This window comes from Buteo buteo, chromosome 17 (assembly GCF_964188355.1).
Source record: "Buteo buteo chromosome 17, bButBut1.hap1.1, whole genome shotgun sequence".
Lineage (NCBI taxonomy): Eukaryota > Metazoa > Chordata > Aves > Accipitriformes > Accipitridae > Buteo > Buteo buteo.
In genome coordinates this window covers 29877518-29903292 of record NC_134187.1, presented here as the reverse complement: position 1 = coordinate 29903292, position 25775 = coordinate 29877518, and the positions used below count along the sequence as shown (strand labels likewise).

The 25775-nt window shown below is 45.4% G+C and overlaps 1 protein-coding gene across 7 annotated transcripts in view; it reads right to left on the bottom strand.

Moving 5' to 3' along the window:
* LOC142041034 (cyclic AMP-dependent transcription factor ATF-7) overlaps window positions 1-25775 on the bottom strand; it is a 70339-nt gene extending 44564 nt beyond the window's left edge. Inside the window, exons 1-3 of one of the 7 annotated variants that reach the window (XM_075049553.1) lie at window positions 25678-25762; window positions 10547-10623; window positions 4675-4743 (exon numbers count right to left, since the gene is read on the bottom strand). In XM_075049553.1, the coding sequence (XP_074905654.1) occupies window positions 4675-4722 (48 nt within the window). In that variant the 5' untranslated portion in view covers window positions 4723-4743; window positions 10547-10623; window positions 25678-25762. Of the gene's footprint in view, window positions 1-574; window positions 627-4674; window positions 4744-10546; window positions 10624-16131; window positions 16498-24211; window positions 24892-25296; window positions 25322-25677 lie in introns of those variants that run through there. The other 6 variants (XM_075049554.1, XM_075049552.1, XM_075049556.1 and 3 more) reach the window with 6 other exon arrangements.

The following is a 25775-nucleotide window of genomic DNA, read 5'->3' as shown; positions in this document are numbered from 1 at the left end:
ACAGTTTTATTAATAAAGATGTTCCTCCATTATGACACTTCATAAAGCCTTAAGCAACCAGCACTCCTGAAGCCTTCAGGAGAAGAGCAGAAGCAGCACAACTGTTGGAGAGGCACCTCTATCCACCAATCTACATTTCACACTGCCAGCTTGACTCCTCAAATCACCCATCAGGCACCCTGAGAAGGGTCTGACACAGTTTTATAAGGGAGGATATAGAGCCAGACTTTGAGCAACTTCCCTCTGCCACCACTAGCTTATGGTAATGAAGCAGCACCAGAGCATCCGAAGCCCCCGCCTTCCTTCCAGACCTTTGCTCTAGATGCCTTAGACAGGACGGCCGAAGTTTTAATTACCCTGTGTTAATGAGTCAGAGCTGTCTCATTATATAGACTTAGTTAATACCTTTCAACTTTAATGGCAATGCTAAAGTTTACAGCTAACACTTGGTTGCACTAAGGCTGCCTTTCATCACTCAGTATGTTTTAAATGGGATTAGAAGATTTTAATAATGATTAGCAGCGCACACCACCCCCAGATTAGTTTCACTTAACAGATTCAATGAAAGCCTTACTTGAGGCATTGCTCTACGTCTTCTGCAGACATTTCGGAGGCAGGGGCCTGCCTCTACCTCCCTCCTTGCCTTCAGACAGCGGCATGGGAGGGCCATGTCCCTGCTGGAGAATAGCTCTTGTCCCTCTGTGCAGAGGGGGCCAGGGGGAAGGGGGTCAGGGAAAAATGCGTCACCTGTCCTCTTAGAGAAGAAACCAGATAAATGACCTTGAGAAGAATCTTTTTTAAAAGCAGTATATATGTGGCACATTTAGAAGTCAGCTGTGTCACAGCAGACTCACTGTTGGGAAGTGATCGTGTACAGAATCCAAAAATAACAACCATTAAAGACCTAGCAACCAAAACATGTTTACATACCCACTGAAAGCCCACTAGCTGTGATGATATGGGGGGTACAGCAAGATCTGCTTATCTATTTTCGGTGGCTATTCCCTCTTCCCCCTCCTCACTTCCCTGAAAAGTTAGCTTTACAGCCTTTTCCTACATAGAAACAGTGAAGGAAAAGGAGGAAAACGGGGCATACAGCATAAAAGACGGGGCTGGTACCAGCTACAGAGGGAAAGAGGCAGCTAATGGTTCAAAGAAATTACACCAGAAAGCAAAATCACTTTTTTCTTTCCCTTTAAACTAAATGGGGGAAATCACCACTAGCTTCACAGTAATTGTCTCCAGTCTCCTGTTCAAATTAGTTTGGCTCTGCTCTACCTTCTCCTTCTCCCGTGACCTCCCATGCTACTGCATGTCTCAATGCAGCGTTTGCAAGAGGCAGATCACTAATTTTAGCGAGCGGAAAAGGACCAGGCGATTTGTCCCCATGCCCACTGCCCCAGCTGACAGTGAAATCCAGAAGCCCATCCCATCTTGCTCAGGACCAAAGCAGCCTGTTCCTGTGCAGCGGGAGCAGCCCACCAAAACCAAAGTGCACTCCTCAAACAGGGGAATACCCAAAAGAGCAGGAGTCTGCAAGGATAAAAACACGCCAATGGATCGGGCACGGGATCAAAGGTTTAGAAATGAGAAAGGAACAGAGATGCTGGAGCCATGGTGGTGAAAGGACCCAGCGTGCCAGGCGTTATCCCAAAAATGTTGACCCTGATAACCCAAGAGGCTCAACAGTCACCGACACTCTCCCATTCAAATGGCTTTTTTCCTAAGCAAAATGCACCCGAAGGTCTTAGAAAATCAGGAAAAAAGGCTGAATCCTGCAAACAAGTCTCCCTTCTCCAGTGCCAGCCACAGTTTGGCTTGGTTTTGAGCTGGGAAAAAGCCTCCCGTGCTATAAGCAGTAACACAGCACCACTTGGGCGTGCATTTGTATGCCTGTGTGATTACCTTAGAGAAAGCTCAAAACTCTGGATCGTACAGACTCTGACGGGAGCCATAGGCCCTCAGCACCTGTGGGAAGGTCAGGATGTTTCTGAAGCAGATCACACAGAGATGACTGCCCCTTTTTGTTCCCTGTGTTTGAAGACAAGGGTCTCGATCTTTGGGAATGAGGGAATGAACCGAGATAGGTGCAGTCCCCTCTGACCCTTATTAAGGCTTCACTTCAACATGAGTCCACACAAAGAAGCCATTTCTGATGGGATGATCCACAGTGGCTTGTCAAGGGTCAGGGTTTAGTGCCAGAAGGCAGCACAAGCTGCTGGGGAAACAATGCAGCACACGCTTCAGAGGTCGAGCCCTGCGGACAGCTGCTGGCCACCACCAGCCCCCCAACTTCAAATTCGGATTTATTTTTTATATTCAAAGCTACCAATTGTGTTATCCTGTCCAGCTCATTGCAATGACCCAATTTTACTCCACTTGCCCCAGAAAGCACAACTCATCGAACATTCATTTTAGCTGATGATCGTTCCACAGCGGTCTGTACAGCTCTCGGGAACCACTGTGCTTCCACAGCGGTACTGCTGCGCATTAGCGGTGAGCAGGATTTGTTAAGGCTCTTAAAAACCTTCAACGTGAAGCTGATGTACAGAATACAGGACAAAAAATGCATGTAAAACATTAGGACTTATAGGGAGACACTCGGAGCTCCATGTATTTAGTTAGTCTGAAGGACTGTTAAGGGATGACTTGATCAGTCAGCAAATACCTACAGACATCAGAAATTTGATAGGAAGGATCTTCTGTTTAACAAACAAAAATTAACAAGATCCACAGCCTGGAAGCTGCAGCTGAACAGGTTTAGACTGGAAATAAGGCATAATTTTTCCTCACCAGTGAGAGCAATTAACTATTAGAACAACTTAACCAAGGGCTGTGGTGAATTTTCCATCACTGGAAATATTTTAAATCAAGCTTGGATCATCATTATTTAATACATGCTCTGGTTTGAACAGGTATTGAAGGACGTTCTAGGAAACTGTGCACGAGGTCAGGTTAGATCACAATGAATCATACCGGTATGAATTACCCGGATTCTAACATTTCAATATTAACATGAAGAATTGTCAGAATTACCCATAAGCAGCAGTCTGGAACAGCGAAAGGAGGAAGCAACCACCTTTATATGTCATTTGTGGGAGATTGTGGGAGATTAAATTTAAATACATTGTTGTTTGCCTTAATTGCTTGTTTGAATCCGATTTTAAGGTTGTATGATTGAAGTCCTCACATCATTAAGTGCTCAAATACAGCTAATACATTTTATAAATGACTTGCACAATTTCACAGGCAAAGAAGTTCAAGATAAAAAGAAGCCTACAAAAAAAAAAAAAAGGAAGATCACCTGCAAGTGGATAGAAAATGCTTCAGATGAGACTAGTGCTAGAATGACCAAAAAACTGAGAAGTCCTAACTGTGTGTTTTTAAAGAGCCTCAGTCCCCAAGAGTTACCAGATGAGATTTTTGACCCATTTCTGTGCTATAAAAATAAATGCGTCACAGAATTCACATGCAGTCTCAGAGGACATGCCCTGGGGATGCAGAATTATCTTTAATTGCAATTGAGAGACCCACAAGTGGCATTAAGATATTAAATACACTGAAGAATTAGGGGGGGGAGATGGGAGAGGGGGAGTACCCTGGGATCGGTTAGAGCTCCCAAACGCGTCACAGCCATAATTGTTTGGCAACCCGACATCCAACGGTTGCAGCCAGGAAAACAAAGTGTGTGCACTTCACTAAATATCTAATTAAAAGCCACAATTCTACCCCACTCCTTCCCCTAGAAAAGGCATCTTAGCATTCTGAGGTTCAAACACTTCAGAACAGACAAACCCAGTTCTCCCTGGACTCTGCACAGGGCTGTACTTCCACAGAAGCCCCCGTTTCTAATAGCTCCCATTCAAATAGCCCCAGCAGTAATTGCACAATTCCCCTGTTCCTCCCATTAATACAGCGTGTGAGTCGCCAAGACGCTGCGCCACCGAGTGCCAGAGAAACCCTAAGCTTGGCTTTGAGAAAGCACTATCTTTATTGCAGAACCAAGCAAAACGCAACGGAAAGGTGCCTTCCCAGGCAGGTGAGCCTACGAGAAAGGTCGTATGACTGAAAAGGGGATGTGACTCATTCAAAGCAATAATCGTTTGCCCTAGGAAAGCGAGCAAAAGTTTTGCAAGGCCATAGCCAACTCTAGCATGCTGTCCTTTGAGGAAAAATTCACAATGGTTTGGGTTTGGGGTTTTTTTGTTGTTTTTTGTTGTTTTTTTTTTCAAGCCCAAAATAGACTACAGCAGTTTGGGGTTCACGTAACACAAACCATCAACTGTCACATTCTCAGCTGCTTTACAGAATATGCTACAGCAGCTAACTTATCCCGACAGAGAACGAGTATCTGTCCTTTGGTTAAATAGCCTTGAAAGAAGATGAGCAATGTTATCAGAAAACATTAACAAGAGATCAGCATGTTTTCTCTGGGCTGCGTGGGTCTCATGGAAAACACCAGCAGAATAACAATACGCCACAAAGCAAGGCAGATTTCATTACTTTGGAGTGCCTGCACTTGCTCATAACCTGGATTTACACACTGCAAATCCTCTGATCTGATTACCTCCAGTGATCACGTAAAACACCGGCTTTAAACTCTTTGCCTCAGTGATAAAACAGCCACTTTGATTCACAACGACACATTCACAATAAAGTATACTGTAAACGTACCTGTCCACAGCCAGGGGCATTGCACACAAACGGCCTGTCGTCTCCCATATTTCATGCAGCTGAGCTAAGCTGAGGAGAGAGGAGAGAAGAGGAAATTGTTAAATAAGCTAAAAAAATTAAAAATATCAAGAGCAGAAGCTGCCCTTTGCAGGGCTGTAATTAATCAACGCCATGCTCACAGGGAAGGAGGATCTCTTTGTGCCCCAGACATGATCAGGGAAGAGAAATTAATCCAACCCAAGTTTAAATAAGACTTTGGAGGGCCCAGTCAATTTTTCACGTATGAAGAGAAAGCACTGCATCGCAGCTAGAAGAGCTCACAGGTAACTGTGACAAAGTGAGACAGTATGGGCCAATGGGTAGGAAAGGGACAGGAGTTTTCCACATCTGCGCTCCCACCAAGGCCCACCACCAATTCTCCAGAGGGTCAAGGGACTTTCTGCATCTCAGTGTCACCACCTGCAAGATGGGGACAACACTCATCTCTTGGAAAGGACTGGCCGGTGCAGCAAAGACCTACGAAACTCCCCCCCCAACGGAGGGTGTTGAGGAAGGGCACAGCCTGCTTCACCCTCCCTTAGTATTTACAGTAGAAAGTACAGACACATAAGCAAAGACAGTGACAATCTACAGGAAAAAAAAAGAAAAGTGCAAGCAAGAAGCGATCAAATAAATCCAAGTCCTCTCTATGTACAAGTTATATTTTCAATGGGAGAGAACTAAAATTTGTCATTTAATTAATTAAGGGATTATAGGAGTGGTGCTCCGTTTTACAAGGCAATAATCTGGCTCCCTAGTGGGTAAACTACAAGGCTGATGGCAGGGGTAGTTTATCACAGATTATAGCCAAGGATAACAAAACACTCAGTCCTATTATGCTACAAGTGAAGCTATTCTTATTAATAAAAAATAAGAGTAAATAAAGTAACCCCCACCACCTCAAATTCAAGAAATAATGGTTCCCTCCACCCACTGATATTTTTATAGCAGGATTTTAAAAAGCTATAATAAAGCAAATGCTATCTCTTCAGGGGGTTTACTGTGCGAACATGTTCTGGCTGTTCATGTTGCTTCCAGCATCTCTTACTCCAAGTTCAGCACTTGGCTTCAGAGACTCATGTCAGCCTGCTAAAGCCAAGAGCAGAAATGAAACCAGAACGCAGCCAAAATGCATTCACGAAGACACAGGCTCTTTTAGTTAGCTTTTTGCATTTCTAACCATTAATACACGCACGCACACACACACACACACACACACACACTGAGCAGCAGTGAGAGGGTGGGGAGAGTTGTTATTTTTAGGAGCTATATGAGAAAGTGCTCCAAGAATGCAACATAGCAGCAGAGGGTGAATGCATGTGCTACAGAAAACAGTCCCCTTTTCAATAAAAGCAAAAGACACAGAAATCAATTATTGCTTAATATGAAAAAAAGATTATTTTTCTATTAACATGTGCTAGGGCAGTGTGCAGCTAAAATGGGTGGCTACAAGAGGTGGAATTCCCCTCCCTGAGTGTGGCTCAGCCACACCACACAATAGCAACAACCAAAAGCTATAAGAAAGTAGCTGCCAGTTCTTCTCCCACAAAAAGGGGAGAGAAGTCCACAACACTAGACTATGTTTGGATTTATTAAGCAAAACTCCAGGGCCTATGCAAACAAGAACTCGCAAAGGATAAATAGCCCTCTCACAAATGGAACAGGCAAGCAGCCAAAACGCTCCCTCGCATAGGACAAGCGTAATAATAAAGGCAATAAAGATGGCCAGGAACATCCACCCACCACAGCAGCCCCCCAGAAAAGCACACAGAAGTGACATGGGGCTTGCAGAACTGGAGAGTGGTGTGGCAGGAGACAACAGCAGCTCTGTGTCTTCACCAGGAAGATTAAACCCTGGCAAAGACTAGCCTTGAGGTGACGGGTACAGATGACACCAAGATGAGTCTGAATGAGGACACATTAAAAAGGTAGGACTCTTCGTACCATCCTCCTGAAATTCTAACAAAGCTTCAAACTGGGAACTTGAGAAACCAAAATACTGACCCATTGTTCTTGCCTGCTAAACAAATGGGATCTCACCTCCAACTGATCCTCCTCCAAGAGGAATCTCCTTCAGGCCCTGAAGTAGCTGACTTACATGCATCTGCTGCATCCTAACAGTGGACATATAAGCCGCTGTCATGACCTGCTCTGGAGGCACAGAGAAGCCCAGGCTTCCTCAGGAAGTTTTAACATGCAAAAGCAGCCTCTAGCAAGGAGGGATGAAGAGGTCAAACCTTCTTGTAATAGCAAACCACTGCTCAGATCAACTCCCTGATACTGCAAAGAAGAGAAGCACAAAACTCATTAAACACTTTTTATCACCTGCAGTCAAGGTCCAAAAATATTGCACCTAAACCTTCCACTTAGCTGCACAAAAAACTACAGCTCTGAATGAGTCAAGAGACAGTGCTTAGTCCATCACCCACCCCTAGCAGAGGGCAGCCTACTAATTAGTATTCTTTCTGTAAGAAAATAACAAGAGAAATCAGATCAGACACAAAGGAAACTCGATGACTGCTATTTTACCATTACCTCTGCAGTATGGTGGCAGGTAAGACTATGGTTATCAGGATACAGACCAAATAAAAGTCAAGAATTGCTGTCTTGGGCAACCTGGACCTTGTTTTTCCCCCTCCCAACGGTCAGACTGTGACCAGTCTCACTTTGCACCTCTCTTCCTTGTTGATAAGAGATAAGGATCTGTCCCACAGCTCTCAGCACGGTCAAGGCTCCCAGGAGCTGCAGTCAGTGTTGTCTATCAAGCTGAAGGTAGAAGTGAGAGTCGTTAGTTCCAAATTTCTTAATCCCTATTTAGTCAATGATTTGTGCAGGCTTTGACAAGTTGGTTACCTGCCTACAAAGTGAGGGGCACAACTTTGCACTTGCGGGGGCTCACAGGTTCATGTTTGAACAGCGCTTTGACAGTGTAATTAGCACCAGGAATGACCATGCTTACAGCTAGCAAGCTAAGCGCGTGGCCATATGAGAGCCTGAAGGCTCCTCTCCGAGTCCTCACAGCCAGGTATGCTGGTGAACTGCTCTACAAAGGGAGCCTGGGGCATCAGACTTTACAGTTTGTTCTCAAACTAACCACAAAAATCAGAAGTCCTCTGCCAGTCCAACACTGCATTCAGCAATTGTCAAGTGATTAAGCAGCTCCAAGTTAAAAGCTATGGTATTGAGACAGCAGCAAAGTCACAAAACTTTAAAGGACAGTTGTAATGCCCCTTGCTGTCAAAGTCAGGCTGGTGCTGGAAGTATTTGAAGACTGTTTAAATCACCCTCCTACGTATAAGCTCGGTTGCGTGGGATGAGGTTGGGGATGTGTTTATTCCATCAACAAACAAGTCTTACTGTTAAACATGCAGCATAATTATTATGGAGGGAGACTGCTGTATTTCACAGGGCAGCCAACCCTATGCTATTTTAATTAACACAGGTCAAAGATCTGTCCTTACCGCTGTCACTTAAGCGGCCTGCTGCCTTCACCAATATGAAGAACTTTGGGGTCTCTCTAGCTCATATTTATGCTTCTGATGCATATAAAAGCTATTTGAGAAATTAAAGAAATGGATCAGCTGTCACTCCTGGGGCTTTGATAACACTAACTGAAATGGAGAGCAGGAAAAACAAAACAAAAACCCAATGGCATTTCAGGCTGCCTGCCAGCTACTTCTGATAGCATAACAAGCAGCTCTATTAAAAAAATCGGAACCAACACACTGCAAAAACCTCAGTTTACTTGATCTTGCAAAGTGTCAGGAGGATTCACTCATTCTTTAAAGAAAGATTTAGCTGCTCATTCACTACAGAATATGACTGGTATGTACATACATGTGCTCAGATTTATATCTCATTTAGTCAGGATAAATTGCTTCAATAAATTCTATTCTTAAGAACAGGCAGAATAAGCAGATGATTGGATACTGGGAACACATTCTCATTCCTCTTCCTGCAGCCGCGGGACAGTATTTCACTGTTTTGATGATTTTTAGCATGTTGGAAACAGCAAGGGGAAGCAGAGAAATGCAGACAGATTACTGAAGCGTGCTTCAAAGTTCTGTCAGCACAGACCTGACAAGCAGCTGCTGTCTCACGGAAAACTGAAGAGACATTTTCAACCAAAATAGACTGTGCTCCTCTAGTCTGTATGTTTTTCTCTCTCTCTTGCCTTATTAGCTGATGCAAATAACCTACAGGCTGTCTGTAAAAAGAAGTAAACTCAAAGCCACACTTCGCAGCAGTCTCAAGTGTGTGTTGTGCTAATAATCAGGCACCCCTTGGAGTTTGCACAGGGTATTTAAGAGTACAAATTTTCTGAAGACTAGCTTGCATAGAGCAGCACTCTCAACAGGAGCAACTCCTCTGGAGCATGCACAGCATGCAGAAAAACAGAATAAACATGAGCTTTGCATCCAAGAGTGCATCTGCTCTGTTGTGGATCTCATTCCCACCTTCAACCTCAACTTTAACGTCTCAAAGCAACTGCAGCATCACAAGAGAATGTCTGCAAAGCCAGACAAGTGTAGCAAGGACAACAGCCACACTTCACCATTTCTCCAGCACTGCTTATCCAAGGGTGTCAGCACCGACAGAGCAATGACGACTTTTTCCTGAAGTTAATCTTGTTCTTGATTTGTTGGGGATATTGCCTCTTCCTACTTCTGGCAAGAAGATAAATGAGAACTATTATGTGGAGTGGTTCTGTGCATGCCAGGATGCTGGGCTGACATGAAGCTGACACAGGAGGCACGTGTTGTGATAGCATCTGAGAGACGAGGGGCTCTTCTCCAAACAAAGTAAGGCAGAGCCCCAGAGCAATGTTCACCCGAGTCCTGTTCCCAGCTCCATCACTACCCTGTGCTGTGGTCCTGGGTGACCCACTTATGATCGCTTTGCAGCTAGAGAAAACAAACCTTCTAGAGATTAAATGCATACCCACATAGGCTCCACTTACTCAACTGCTCCATGCATGGCATTTGCAGGGTATTTAAAGATATTTAAAGTTTTGATTCCACAAGGAACTCATGCGCAAAGCCTTTTGTGAATTCAGGTCCTTAGCTGGGAGGGATCGCATGCATTTTTTAAAGGAAAAAGTAATCAAGTCACAGCTGATGTGTAATAAAGTTAAGTATTTTGCTTTGTGTGCTATGAAGCAGCATGTTTTAAATGTCCATTAACAAGAGAGCATTTTGGGCAGCCTGAGGCCTTACTGATAGCAGAGGGCTTATATTAAGTTCAAAAGAATTACAAGACATTGTTTTGGAGATGATTATTGGTCTGATGAAGAAAGAATTGGAGACAATCTACTTTGAGGCTTTGGAAAATCTGAGTCAAGAGTGTGAACATGGTGGCGCGGATGCCACATCAATTTTGTTTGCAATACACCAAGCATGCTGCAGATTGCTTAATAAATAATTCAGTCAGCAGACCCACCTGAAACTTGCTGGAAGAATTCCCTTGTGAAGAGTCAAGAGAATTAAAAAAGAAAACCCTCAAACAAATCAAAATATCAAATTAGCACCTGCAGAACTCAACCCATACAAAATCCCCTTAGAACCATGGAGACTCATAAATGAAAAATCTATCACGGGCTGAACCTGGGCACAAGAGCTTACTCTGAGCGATGAAGAAGGTGGCAATTCGCCCCTGTAACAGGCATTAGGAGACCTACAGGCTTTGATACAGCTACACAAAGAGACTACTTACCACTTTTGAACCGTTTTGTCTTCTCAAAGTTTAAACCTAACAGAAGGCGGCTTTCTCCACATTTCCAAATATATACCTATTACCTTAGATCAAATATATGTAGAACTATGTTTTAACTAACCTGTTTGCAATGCCTGGTGTAGACAGGATCGACTGTAATCCAAGGTAGCCGTGAGGACCCCTAATCTAGGCAAGTCCCTGCAAAGGGAAGGCAGACAGATGGAAGTGTTGAGTTTTGCCTGCAGCACCAGTGCCAGCACAGGCAGATTACATGCCGTGATGTTTTCTGTGCCTCCTCCTAAGTGATGGAAACAGAAGAAAAGGGTCTTCCCAAAGAGCTGTGTAAGGCCACAGTCAGAGCTGGACAAGCCTTTGCCAATTTTGTGACGACAAAGCATACTGTAATTTGGAGGAGATTCACAAACCCCTACTACCACCATTTTAGGGATGTAAAGCTCCACATACTTTTCAAATGGGCGCTTTGGAAGTTGCTTTGCTATTATTCTTCCTTATGACTTTTCACAGAAGTCTGCCAGGAAACGAGACAGTGCAAATGAATTGCTGGGATGGGAAGCAGGAAGGGGGTCCAGCCTATGACCTTCTACTTGAGAGTCTTTTTAGTAGACAGGTCATTTCCCCCAGCCCAGGCCCTCCCTCTCTTGCACATAATTCTCCCCAGTCTAATAGGACAGTTCTGCCTTTTCCCACCATTACTGCTGAGTTTCTCTATCATTCCTTTTCTCCACCAAAATCTACGCATGCACACACCTTACTCATCCCAATCCCCTACCGCCTCCCTGCATAAGGGCATTAACTGGCAGGTACATTAAACACTAACAAAAGGTATAATTTTAAACTTGGCGATGAACCACAATCTAGGTGTGAAGTTCTAGAGGGGTTAAAAGTGATGCCTAGGTTTGTATATAGACAGGATGATGCTGTCAAATTAAAATATGCATTTTACCAATCTAAACAGGCTCTTGGTACTCCAGCAAGAGCTAGAGGGGAAAAGGCTGCAGGTATCCAATGAAAGCTGAAACCTCCCCTTCCCATCCAAATGAACTGAGCTGCCCATCAGATCCTCTATTTAGGATGAAGAACTTGACTGGGACACTGGTCTGGGGATAAGCTGGTTTTTCTTACCTCGATAATCAAAATTTCCTCTTATTTAAAAGTTTAATTCTTCCTGCAGATACTAAAGTCAGCCCATATGCTACTTTCCCCCTGGTATATCAGTCCATAAACTGAAGTGGTCCCAAAGCATGTTAACTAACCCATTAAGAAAAAACTAAGCCCGTTATCCTAGTCTAGACAGACACCTAGGGGTAATATTTTAACTCCCTTAAAAGGAATTAGACATATTACATGCATCAACAACAGCAATGAAAGACCAGCCTTCCTGAAAAGGATTTCCCCCAGGACATGTGTTGGCACCTCATGGAACCCATTTTAAAAACTTCAATTTGGAAACAGTTTAGGAAAAGACATGAGAAGCAGGATACATGTTTTCAAAAGCACATTTGGCATTTATGGATCCTTTCATTCAAGATGCTCTATATCCTTTCAAGATGCACTATTTTAGCTTTACAGAGGAAAAGCGTTTCTGAGGTATGCCTGTAGCCACAGGACAAGTCATGGTTTTGGTTGGCAGCATTAGCCTGATGCCACAGAAAGGGCCACAGTCACACTCTTAATTGTCTTTAGTATTGTTACCCACAGCCACACTTTCACAAGCACACATTACCACAAATATCCCACACCCCAGCAGTAAGTACACTCGATTGCCCCAGTATGCATCAGGATCCAGGTACGAGCAGGGTTTTTGTGTTTGTGAAGCTTTTAGAGACCTGTTCCAGTTGAATTACTGACAAGTAGCTGAGGTCTGGAAGCAGTCTCAAGCCCAGATTTGTAAATCTGAGTCATGCCTCTTCTGGTTTGAGAAAGTCATGAGCAACTGGCCCTTCATCCCCTCCGAGGACATTGCTAGGTCTCTTACCCTTCCATGTCCAGCTGACTCCAACATTGGCCCAACATCTCCTGCGCCCAACAGCAGGACCCTCACAGCTCCCACCAACTGGAAAGCACTTTTTTTTCTGGACCAACTCAAATCCCCATCAAAATAACCGTTTTCCTTAAACTCCAGTGTTAAGATGGGAGAAACTCCCAGGTCATTAACTCTGCTGAACATTGGGGGATAGAGTTGGTATGAAAAATGCTCTAAAAATAAGGCTCTATTGTGGTACTTCCATGTGACTATTGTTATTGCAGGAATGCTTGTGCCCAACACTCTTGCATCTGTGCCTTGCAAGACAAGCTGAAATACTTCAGATCCCAGTGAACACTTGGGCGTATGCAAAAATTGTTCTGCTTCGAGTTTGCCAGCACAGCTCCACAGCATAGCTCCCCTCTCCAGCATGAATACACTTACTAGTATACCAGTACAAGCACATTTATGGTTTATTCCCATAAATCATAAGGATAAACTTTACATTAATATGACCACAAAATTAAAGCTAGAGGTTGCACCAACTATGAAACAAAACCAAAAGAGCTGCAGAACAACCTCCTAAAAATAGGCTTAAAGTAGAACAGAAAACAAAAGCAAACTGCACGCTCTGCTGACAGAAGTCTTTCTCTGCTAAGATTTACTTGCCTAGGAAGACCTGAGTGAAGAATGAGCTGCAAAATGAGTTAGAAGAAAGAAAATTGCTGGAGATAGGGACATCAAGAGAAAGGACGCACCTAGGGAACTGACTGTAAGTTAAGACTGTCAGTGAAAGGTGCAGTGCAGAAACAAAAGGGCTGTTAGTTTCCCAGAGATGAACAGACGCCTGCAGGTACGATCAAGCTTCCCTCACTCTATATTCTGCCTGTGCATGAGTTTATATACGGTTATTTTTCAGATTCCAGTAAAAAGCTTCAGTCTCCCATCGCGCTCTCTTACCCCTCAGATTTGCAGCCTCCAAAAGAACAAACAATTGCTTGAGCGCTACACTGCAAAAAGGGACAATTTAGGGAATGTCAGCATCAGTTTTAAAAGTCTGCCAAGAGTTATGGCAACGATGGAAGGAGAGGTGGTGAGGAAAAGCAAACAAATCACAGAGGATAACTGCATTGGTGCCTCCGTGTCAGGATCAGTGCTGACACCACGGTGACTGCGGCACCCAGCCACCTGAAAAGGCTCTTATGAGGGGCTCTAGGACAACGGAGTTCATCTGAGACGGGCAATGCCGTCTGCAAGCAAAAAGAGGATACCCAGATGGTTCAGTGCAACTGCCCCAGTCCTGTATTACTGCAGGACACATACTGGCATAGAGATTATAACTGTTTTACTCTCCAAAATGAAAAAGCACCCTTCACAGTCAGATGTAAAACCCATCACAGACACCAGCCTCAGGCGTGCAGGAACAAGTCCAAGCAGAGGTGCAGCTAAAGGTAACATGTCTTTCTACCACAGGCAATACAGAAAACCTGTTTGCAATTGTCCCAGGCTATGAAATAGGTGAAAGAGTTTTCAAGAAGGGTGGAGGATCCAGGGAGAGCTATGACCTTTGTAGGAAAATTACAGTACTTAACTGACAGCAGGAGCAAAGGCAGAACTGGATCAGAAATGGTGTTTTTATAATAATCCCCATATTTCCCCAAAAAAGAGAAAGAAGTCTTCCCACAGAGGGCTTCATCACCTAGGATTATTGCGAGGTACAGCCTGGGTACTACTACACCTCTGGCAAGCAAAGCTTGTTTTCTCCTTGATGAAGTCACTGTGCTCCTCGCTACTCTTCTACTTTTGGCATGCCAGTTTAATGCAAAAGGTAAAACAGAGCTAGGAGTTAACTTTTTATGAGACTGAGCTACATGGGATTAATTCGCAGAGACTAATGAGTCGCAAGGCCATCCCAGATCAATTTGGGTAACTTTGTTGAGACCTGGGAGCCATGCCAAGAGCGTTAACAACCAGAGCCGCAATACAAACAAGCCTATTCAAACACAAATAGTGCTCAAGACGCTAGACCAAGCCCCAAGGACAGGCAGTACACTGCTACTGGGAAGAAGAGATAAAACCACAATAAACTAGATTATTATAGATGGCTGCACAGAATCTGTGCTGTAGCATACATCTTACTACAGGAGAATATACAAGATCGCAGGCAGACTTGAGACAGAATCTGTAATTGCCACTGGGAGCTGGAACTGGAAGAGAGGTTGGTTGCAATCAAAAACCAAACTGCTTTTGGTAAGTATGAGGGAAAGAAAGTCAGACTAAGATGGCCATTTGTACTCCGCTAGCCAAAAGAGAAGGAAGCATAAGGCACTGCCCCAAGCTCTCAAAAATAGTAAAAGACTTCCCACTAAAATGCAAGGAAGGAAACATGTTGCTTTGAGACCGTTCCAGGAAAGGCTCTTTATTATTTTTCTAAGTGCAGTCATTAACAGCTCTCTGCCTCGAGCTTCCTGACCATCGAAATGAATATTCAGCACACAGTTCTCTGAATAGGTTGGGATCAGCAGGGTCACAGAGGCAGCAACAAGAGGCAGCTGCACCCAGAAAATGCACAGAGGGGAACCCAGTCCTTCCACAGCACTTGGCTGCGGTTGTGTCAGCATTCCCCATGCTACCCTGGATTAACGTACAATACTCCGGTGATGATTCAGAACACCATAATCCATTGTAAAGTGGGGTAAAAATTAATAGGTCAAGTTCTTCCCTAAAAAAAAAAAAAAAAGAAAAAAAATCCAAAACAAGCCACATTTAGGTTTCCTTGTTGCAGGGTTAGCTCTACAAGACAAAGGGCTAGAGGCCCAACCTGCTTTTAGGTGCTTTGTAAAGTTAATTTGGCACCTAATTTCCACCAGTGAATGACTGCTGACTCTCAAACTAAATAAGATGCCTGCAGGGACTTAGGAATAGAGCTTGTTCCGCACCTTTGGGTGCCCAGATCTCTGTTTGACTATTGCCAGCTATTATACACCCAAAGACATTGCGAAAGATTTTAAGTTTTACAGGGAGAGGCCACCACCAAGCCTAGTGAAAATGCGCAGGCTGCTGTTAGTCCTAGGCTTTGACTTTAAAGTTATTTTGGGGTGTGAGGGAAGGAGTGAGAATGTTTGCTTTGTAACCAAAAAGCTACAAGAGAGCTTAAAATTGTCACCTGGGAAAGAAGGCCAAAAGCCGACGCTATAAAATCTGCTTTAGAGGCATAACACCCTTATGCTTTATAAGCTTGATAAAGCAAACCCAACTGTATAAACTGGAATATTGGCAAGGAACTCACTTGAAGTAAATCTCCAACAGACATACAGTATTTAACAAGTCATTACAAGTTAACCTACAGCACAGGGTGAAAGCAAAGTCCAACCACGTACCATCTGACTGTACCTTTCTGGGTGTTCAGCACTGCTCTCAAGCTTGTAGAGGATCCCCTATCCACAACAGCATCCCCAAATAGTTGGGACACTATCACCTCGATAGCAAACATGCACTACGTCCTCGCTTCTCACTTGCAAGTGCCTTAAAACAGCCATGGAGCGTCACCACCCCAGCGAGCTGTGGTTCCTGCTATCAGAAGAACGACCTTTCCTACCAGGCATGATATTAGACCCTAAAGTGATGTAAAAAGCAGCTCTCCTCAACTCACACAGGAGCAAATTAACAGCCTGACTGCAAAGAGTATTTCCATGTGCTTTGGGAAAAAAGTCAAACCTCACATGAAGCCATGGCCACGAACAAGAGTCGCTCTCCTCCTCTCAGTGCACGAGTGATGGGATAGGGAAGCATTGTCAGCATCCTGTCAAACGTAAAACAAACTCCAGCAAAAGCAATAACATGGGCCCCAAACCAGCGCATCAGCCATGAGAGACTTCACTGAGACCAGAAAAGCTTTTGCCCTGCAGTTAGAGCAACAAACCCCCTCGGCTGAGAGCTCCAGGCAGCCAGAAGGCTTTTCCCAGCACCGCTTCCACCCGTCCTCCCAACTACGCAACTTACACTGTTTATAACACTCTTATAAACACTAACAAGTTTACTGTTACCATAACAAAAAGTGTAATTCCTTAACGTTGCCGCCACATTAGGGTCTGGCAGGATAAAAAACATTATAGAAGCTCCATTGTCCAAGAGCCTGCTCGCACTGGCCAGCCTCCAGATCAGATCTGGCCTGGCCTCCAACTTCAGAGCGAGGTGTTAGAGAAAGTCTCGTGTCATCTCGGCACAACCGGGCCCCAGCCGAGCCACGGGTCTGCCTGTACACCACAGGCAGCACAAAGGGAAGGATACCGTGTTTTTTTTAATCTATGCAGAACACCGTGGCAAAAAAAGCAAGTGAGACCAACTGCAAGAGTGATCTGGAACCGTCTTCAGGAGGTCCTTCTGCTCTCTAACATAGAGCTGAGGGACACCGGTGTGCAGATGCCTTGTGAGTACTTCTACCGTTTGGTGGTTTTGAGGTGTGAGGATGTCACATTTCATTGCACTAACAGCACGCATCCTCCTGCTCCTCCTTTCAGTGTCAGATTTCTGAGAGAGAAGTAGCTGCTACTCTTCAAATACCTACTTTAACAAATCCTTGCCAAACATCACCGAAGCAGCTGTAGCTTGGCAAAACATGCTTTAACACAGGCAAGGTTTCTCTAGTTAGGTGCCAAGTATCAGATTTCTAATATGAAAAGGCACCTGTCCAAAGTGTTTCAAAGCCTTTGATGAACATGAGACAAAATCCAACACAAACCAGCAAGTCAGCAACTTCCCCAGGCAAGAAGATGGAGAAAGACCATCTCTAAATCATCATCCAATTACTCATATGCCAAAGTTGTGCTTCCACTCCAAACTTCTGGAGGAAAGATGGACTCTACAGAGTGTCCCTAAGGTATTTACAGAAAAACACAAAGGAGAGACCAAACTGCAAGACACCGACAGCAGACAGAGCAGGACTCACTGGCAGCACCTGGATAAGAGTATTTGATGGGGGCACCTAGCCAGCTCCCATCAAATACAGCATCCAGCCTCAAACACTGCAATAAGCAGCAAGGCTCCAGGCATGGTTCACCATCAACTGGTTGCTCCAGGACCTCCTCCAAAACAGGAGGAACTACGTGGAAGTCCCTGAGCCTCGCCACTGCTGTCAGACAAGCCTCCACTTAATTCCTACCGCTGCTGTCACCTTTGAGATCAGAGCAGACCCTGCGCTTTTGGCTAGACCCAGAGGTACATCTGTGACCAGGAGCAAGGTAACAACCTAAGCACAAACGCAGAGTGACAACAGATGAGAGCACACCTGTATCCAGCTCTAGCCAAAGCAACACAGCACAAACCTTCCCCAAAATCTCAAGTAAAAAGCTTTTCTTTCCTCCTTCACACCACAACCAACTGAAGCCTTGCAGCCTGCCGAAAAAGGGGCTCTAAGTAGACATCACCAGGTAGGAAATGTTTCTGGCGTTGCTTCCAGCAGGTTCGAATATGTAGCATGACGGCACACTGAGTAAACAGACGCTCTAAAAGGCAGACTCCAAGACGCACGCAGGCAGCCTCCAGATCTTGGCACTACAGCTCTCAGGTCGCCTTGTGCTTCTTCATTAGCAGTGATACATCTTCAGCTATATACTTCCTCACAGCAGGGACAACATATTGCAAGAGATCTACTACGGGAGAGAGAAATAATTCAAGTTTAAGAAAGGAAGGAAAAACCTAAGAGACCCACTGTCTCTTACTGAGTAGAGATAATTATAAGAAAGCCATGACAAGCCTTAGAGAATGCATTATTTTACCTAGGAAATGCCTAAGTGACCTAGAAACTGGAGTCCCATTTCCTGAAATTATTTAGCCGCTTAAGAGCCCTTATTTCAATGAAAGGGAGAAAAAAGATGCTGAAAATGGGACATAAGAGCCCAAGCCAAGCTTGAACATATTTTCCCCACAATGGTGTGTGAATAGTTTTAAAGGAAGACCAAAGTCAATGCTGCACGGAGTTAAGAACAGGAGAGCCCCTTATGTAAGTGACTACCTATGGATAAAACTCTTGTCAATGAATTAAAGTAACTGAAATAGCACCAGCGGGACAGGGGACAGAAAGGCACGACACTCTTGTATGTACGCATGGTCATAAAGTAAAAATATTTTGTCTCACCTGTTATTATTTACATCACATGTGGGCATTTTTATTTATTTAGCATTCAAAGGCACACACATTTTATGGCATCATTATTTGATATGCGAGCCCTAAAATCAGAGGGGAGCAAGAAATATTCCAAATATAAGCAATGTCTAGAAATCTGGTACATTATTGTGAGTTGTTTAACTAGAACTGCATTCTGCCTTTGGAATGATTGCGTTTTAGTGGTGAACAAAGCAATGATTTCCTATATATAGTTTACATAATTCAAAACGTTCAATCTTACATAGATGAAGGATACAGCGTCCTAAACGTGGATCATACAAACGGGTGCTCTATATGCATTAAAAATAGAGAGCTTTCCAAAAAACAAAGGAAAAGAAAGCAACATGGGGTAGGAAGATGAAAAACATCCACACGAAGAAGAGCGAGCATCCCTCAGGAAGTTTCTTACCACCTCCACCAGAAAACATACTCGCTCGTTAAAATGCTGCCAACACACTCAGGATTATGTTCAAAAAAAAAATCACGTTTCGTCCTGTTTGCTTTGCACATGGCTCAGTCAGAGTGAGGATCTGGATGATGAGCAATGCTCACTCTTACATAAACTCTCCAGCTTTGTAACAGTGCACTCTGCCATATAAAGACTTCTAATCCGATTAAGGTTGTAGATAAACTTCCTCAGCTTCACTTTCATACAGTAAACCTACCCTGCGCTGCGGGATGCTCAGCTAAGTCTCTGCCTTCACATTTTCGGGACCCAACAGTTAACTCCAGGAGACCTGACACCCAGTTGCTGTCACCCCTGGTGACAATCTGCCTTTGGGTCTCAACTCCCTCCGCTGCTCCTCCTCCGGCTCTATTTTACCAATACTCAAAAAAGTAAGGGAACATTCCTACCCCAGGAACAGTGGAAGAATGGCCCATGAAAGGCTGCCAAGCCTACCTTCAGATCCTCCTGCAATGAGAACAGCATGAGGTAGAAGAAAACTTTACATTTCACTGCAAGGAGATTAATTGGCAAAGCTTTCCCTGCCCACACGCAACCTACTTCAACTTCACCAGCAGCAGTTCAACCTCACTTTCAAGACTTCTAAAGATTTCCATCATCTTCAGCCGTGGACACGACCAGCTGTACCTCTAGAAACAAGTCTATTTTAAACACCGGCTATTTTAAATAATTGCAAGCATTAACCACTTAGCGATTTGAAGATCCGTTCCCTTCATCTCAGCAGACTCAGCACCAAAGAGAGCTTTTTGGCAGAAAACCCAAAAAGCCATGTTCTGCTCCAAGTCTGGTTTACTCACTTTGGAAACAGTTAAAGGGTATAAGACAGCTCAGTACAGTTAGTTACACAGGTATAAATACACTCATTTGGGCATTGCTTATTCCCTAGCACTGCCAAGTCCACGTCTAGCCAAGTCTTTAATACACTGAAGTCTGTGAAAGACTGCTTTTTTATTATTATTATTATTATTTTAAATAGTAACAATGGTATTCAGAACAAGGTCTTTGCCAGCCAGGGCTGAAAACATTCTCCATCAGCAAAAAAAGCAGCAGCAAGCTGTGCAAGAGTTCTGCTAAAGGCAGCACTGCAAGTGTGGCATCACATCCCCAAAAGGCAGACAAGTGGTGAACTTTGCAGCTTTACACACTTCTGAACTTCAGGTACAACATGCATTTCATACCCAAGGAGTTCGAACATCTTTTTTTCATGAGAAGGGGAGGAAAATGTCTTCATACAGCTTATCTTTTAGGGTTTTCGGTAGCCGTGCCTCACAAAGAGAGCTCAGAGCTCTGCAGAGCATGCACAGAGAAATACCCGCAGTGGGTAGCACGGCCCGTAGCTGGCAGAAAAGCTTTGTTTATTCATGAACCGGCTTGCAATGGCTGGCACCGTGTCTCCACTGCCGCTTTATTCTCTCGCACAAGGGTGGGACAGCAGAGTGGCATTCCAGACCGCTGCAGGCTCTCTGCGGGCTGGCTTGCTCCTCTGACGAGAGCGGCAGCGCCGTTCGCAGTCCCCACGCTGCTCCCCGTGAGCCAAACACATGGCTTTCGTCGGGAAACTTCAATAAATGGCTGCTGTCGCCTGGAAGCTCAGCTCTGTGCTTGTCCCAATGCAGGATGGTAGCCCCTGCTCACAGACAGCAGCAAATGGGAGACGTGGACATAGGAAAATTCACCCCGGCCAGCTTGGCCTCTCACCACCACCCCAGCAAAGTGTACAAAGAGCTTAGAGGAAAGAGATGCAAGCCAAAAAATCCCGCTCCACTAAATAATTAGCCTGCATTAAAATTAGGCTTAGCCTCAGTGAAACCACACTGTTGTGGAGTTGGTTAAGGCACTGAATTTATCATGTTTCAAAGATAAATGTCAAACTTTGGCATGCATTAAAATACACTGTGTGCTATATAAAGGCTACTGTACGGCTGACTTCTGCATCGCACATGCCCCACCAGGTGTATCAGGGAGGTGGGAAAAAAAAAACCAAGCAGCCTCCTGGAAGATTATGAAATTGAACTTCAGAGAAGCAATTAAGCCAAACTCCCACGAGCCAAGACTAATTGCGGCAAAACACACTGTAAATATCAGCTCTAAAGAGGGAGAACAAACCCAAGTACATGAATATCAACCAGCAGCTTGGAGAGGAACCTCTCTGGATACCAGCACCTCCAAGGGCTGTAAATTAGGAAATCCTGGTGTCCTCCAGCTTACGCGCCTGCATGTGCATTGCATTGCTTGGAGGAGGGCTGAGGCCACAGATACAGCTCAGCCAGCCTCAAACTCCTGCTCCCACTGCTTCTGCCAGCAGAACAACACTGCACGCAGGTTAAGCCTTAATTTTTTTGGATCTGTGCAAAGCAATCTGAAGAAGCGGAGGAGCAGAATTAAAAGATTCGCTGAGGACTTCAAGTGACATGATGTAGGAATTCATCAGCCAGACAAAAAAGTGTGACAAATATTGCGAAGGCTGATTAAAACCTCGGGTTTATATTCAAAAGGAAGCGAGACTATAAACGTGCTCTTGTTTTAGTCTCTATAGGCAGCTTCCTACACACCTCTACACCAAACAGAAACCATTTCTAGCTCCCCAGGGAAACCCTTGCTTACACGTCTGCTCAGCCTACACTACTCAGCATTCACCCATTGTATCACAAGTTCCTCAAAACCAAAACCAAGAAACTAGATTACTTTAAAAGGGGGGGGGGGGGGGGGGGGAAATTAATGAAGTTACAGGAAGCAACAGGTCCCCACTCCCGAAGGTCTATTGCAAAAAAATGTTTTCTCCCAGCGTTTCCTCTCAAAATGCATCATAGTTGGGTGCTAAATGACTGGGGGAAGAGCGGTTTTGGAAATCTGGCCTCAATTCTCAGTGCTAGGAATGTTAAAAAAAAAAAAAAGCCCCAAGAAAGTCAGAAGGGTAAATAAAACCAAACAGAACACGAAAAAGCATCACATGTGATGCAGCAGAAAATGTGTCCAAAACAAAATCCAACCCAGAGATCCTCTACTAACACATGCACCATGAGGCCTGCCAGAAGCTGAGCGTATTTTACTAAGCCATTTTAAAAATGTTTCCACCACAAAGAGGCAGCAACCCGCTCTGGGCAAGGATGTGTCCTTGTTGCCCCGATCCCCACTGCACACCCTCAGAAGAGCTCCAGTTCCTCCTGGCTGCCTCGTCACGTGAAACCGGTGGACTTTGCAAGCAGGCTCCTGCGTGTTCAAGGAGGACCAAAGGAGGATTCGGTTTCTTCCCCTCCCCAACCATCCTCTCACACCCATCCACTCACACTTCCTCTCTCAAACTTCCCCATCTTTCAAAACAGGCAAGGGAAATTTCCTGCCTGCCCCATGCCACGTCCACAAACCCCTTTCAGCCATCCCGAGAACGTCCTCCAGACAGCGTCTCTTCCAGTTGGGCTCCGAGAGGTTTCGGAAAAGATGGTAACAAGAAATTAATGTGAAGTTTGATTTTTTTAAGCCATGTCCTTTTATTTTTGCCATCTTCCTACACGGCATACCTATGCAATCACCATCACAGTCGTGCCACATGGATTATGCAGCGCTTCCAAGTTAACTCAGACTAGCAACAGTCCCATCAACCAGCTTAAAAAGAGTAATAACACTTGCAAAGTACCAAGATGGGCTCAACATCTAACAGCGGGACTCAGCAAGGCTCAACAGCAAGTTCATTTTCACGTGACATCTTCATAAATCACAGAGAAAGAAAATCAGAGCACTAAGTACATACAGTGGGAAATGCTGGAGAAGACTGGAAAATAAGGAACCTTGAGAAAATAGAAATATGAGCAAGAACAAGTAGAAACTAATATTAGAAATACCCCTCAACAGGGAAAAGTTAAGTTAGAGCAAAAGACAAATTGCAAGTGGGAGGTTTAACACCTTCACAAAGTTTGCATAAAGCTTTTCCTTATAATCTGAGCAGAGAGCAAGGAGGGAAAGTCCCCATCTCCAGCACTCTGATGCAAACCACGTTCAACTCCAAGCTATTCGGTATCAGAAGGATATTGGCAAATTGGAAGGCATTCAGGAAAATACAGTTAAGCAGCTGGAGGGATTGATTTACAAGGAAAGATTAAAATAACTAGATGCCTAGTTTGGCTAAGCTATAAGTAAGGTGGACATGATAATTTTTTACAGTTAGTTGACAGACAAGTGCCAAAAAGGAGAGGAAGTGTTTAACATACTACAATTAGTTATAACCAAAGGATTGGCACGCAATTAAGGAAATTCATGGCTGCATTAAAGTTCTCAAAGCAGTGAGGTCTATCGGATACTAAAATAGCCTCCTAATTCTCAATTCCCAACCAACTTCTAGGATCAGAAATAAAACACTCTTCTGAGAAAAGACCATCCTGGCCGCAGGTAATCATTACAAACCTCGCAGGTCGATTGCTGACTAGCTGCTTCCACCAGCTGAACCCACACCTTTTTTGTTTGTTTGTTTTTAACACTAAGAGCAAACAAGCACTCCAGCACTCTCCAGCCCGCAAAGTGATTACAGTTGGCAACAGTCATTACCCCACTCATGTCACAGAAGGTGAATATGATCTCTCACTTCAAGGAAACAAGGACCAAGGATGTTAACCCTACTCATTTTCCAAACGAGAATCTGGCTGTTCAATCCACCTCCCACAACCTTCTCCTCCACATTCAAACAGTGAAGTTATTCTTAGTCTCTGCTGAGAAAACCCCAATCCAAAAAACTGTTCAACAAAGCCAGTGGTTGGGAACTGCTGCTGAATTCCTCTCCAGAAATGACTACATTTTAGTGATAACTACTTTAAAAGCAGTTTGTGAAGAACTAGACAACTCCTTCAGACCGTGCCTGGCAGAAGAAAAGTCCCTGCCCAACAAGCACTCTAGTGAGGCAGAATAAATTGGGAAGTCCGTTGAAGTGTTAACGACACTTTTACGTTGTACTCCTGAACGTTAAATTGAAATGTTGTCTTTCGAGGGACCTGAGCAGGGAAAGAAGTGATGGCTTCATAAAGAAAGAGAACGATGGGACTTGGTGAAGAAGAGGTGACAGACAGAAAGAGCAAAACAAGGAAAGCTGAGCAGAACAAGGAGTTTTTGTCGTCACACGCATTTCATCTCACATCTGAACCAGCCGATCTCTTTTCCTTAGTAAGTTTGAGGGACTCCATACCAACACTTCTGGCAGTAGGAACAAAACAGTTTTGAGACGTAACCCAGGTTGTGCTCGCAAAGTTGGAGCTACTGAGAGGCAACAGATTCCATGGCACCAGTGGCAGATGAGCAAGTGCGCAGTGAAATCTCACTGCTTCAACAAGCTCTCAGAACTTTGAGCTCTAGAAGTGCCCCAGTGAGAATTAACCACTGTTTCAGACTTCAGAAGAAACTACTTAATTCTCTAATTCCTGCTGTTTGCATGTCTTCCTTTACTCAGTGTTGTGGGAGTCACTGATCCACCTGGGACTGCATGGGGCTGAGAGTCCCCCACCTCCCAACACCCTGCAGATCCACAGCCATACCCCAGCCTACACCCTATTCCCCACCTCACCCCATAAGCACCTACAACCCCTCCACATCCTTTACACATCTGCTTACCACTGGGAGCCCCTACATATAGGCCTCGATCCTCCCCAGCTGCCCCAAAAGAGTTACGAGCCACCAGGCCAAGTCCAAACCCCTCTTTATCCAGGAGGACAGAGTCCCAATTAAAAGGGTTCCCCCAGCACTTGCACCTCAGGGTGCACCCCACACAATCCCTCCTGAGGCTCCTCTAGCCCCTGAGGTCCCTGTATCTGCCATCCCCCAGGACGCCCCGTATCTTTTCAGGGTCCCCCAGGACCTGCATACCAAAGAGTCTCCCATATCTACAATCTCCAAAGACACCCCCCCCCCCCGCCCAATTCTCTCTCATCTTCCAAAACTTCCCCACCCCTCAAGACCCACCCCCTCGTGTGTGCAGTCCTTCAAGACTCCCCAAAACCTCTCCAGTGTTCTCTCCTGACTCCCACCACATGACCCCCCCTCCCCTTAACCTCCCCCCATCTGCAAACCTTAAGGCCCCCTCAAGACACCCACCCCCTATTTGCAATCCCTCAAGCCCCCCCCATATTCTCCAAGACCCCCCCCCAAGGCCCCCACCCGAAGTGTCCCCCCCCAGACCTCCCCCCCCTACTCCTGACGTCCCGTATCCCGCTGACCTCCCCACACCTCCACCCCTAGCCCCCCAAGTACCCCCCATTTCCCCGGGTTTCCCCCCACCCCGGGGCCCCCCAGGCCTCCGGGCTCCCCCCCTCAGGCACCGCCCGGGCCCCTCACTGCCTCCAGCAGCCCCGCCCACCTAGGGAGGGGCTTACCCCCTCGCGGCGCCCTCCTAAAGCCTCCATTGGCCGCGGCGCCCGCCACTCCGGGCCTGGCGGCGAGCCGATTGGCCTGCGGGGACTGTCATTCAGCGAAAGGGGCGGGGGAGGGCAGAGCGGCTGCCTCACGAAAACTCGGGGAGAGTTGTGGGGTGGGGGGGGAGGAGGGGCCGACCGGGGGCTCCCCGCGGCCCCCCCGGGGGCTGCCCCGCCGTCTAACTCTCGCCACCGCCCCCGCCCGGGTCGGCCCCGTGGCCCACCGAGCCCGGACGCTACCGGTTACCTGAGGGAGGGCCGGGCAGGGCCGCGCCGCCGCCGGGGCCTCGCGCTGGCTGCCTCTCGCGCTGGTGCTCCCGCCTCCCCTCTCAGCGAACCGCCCCC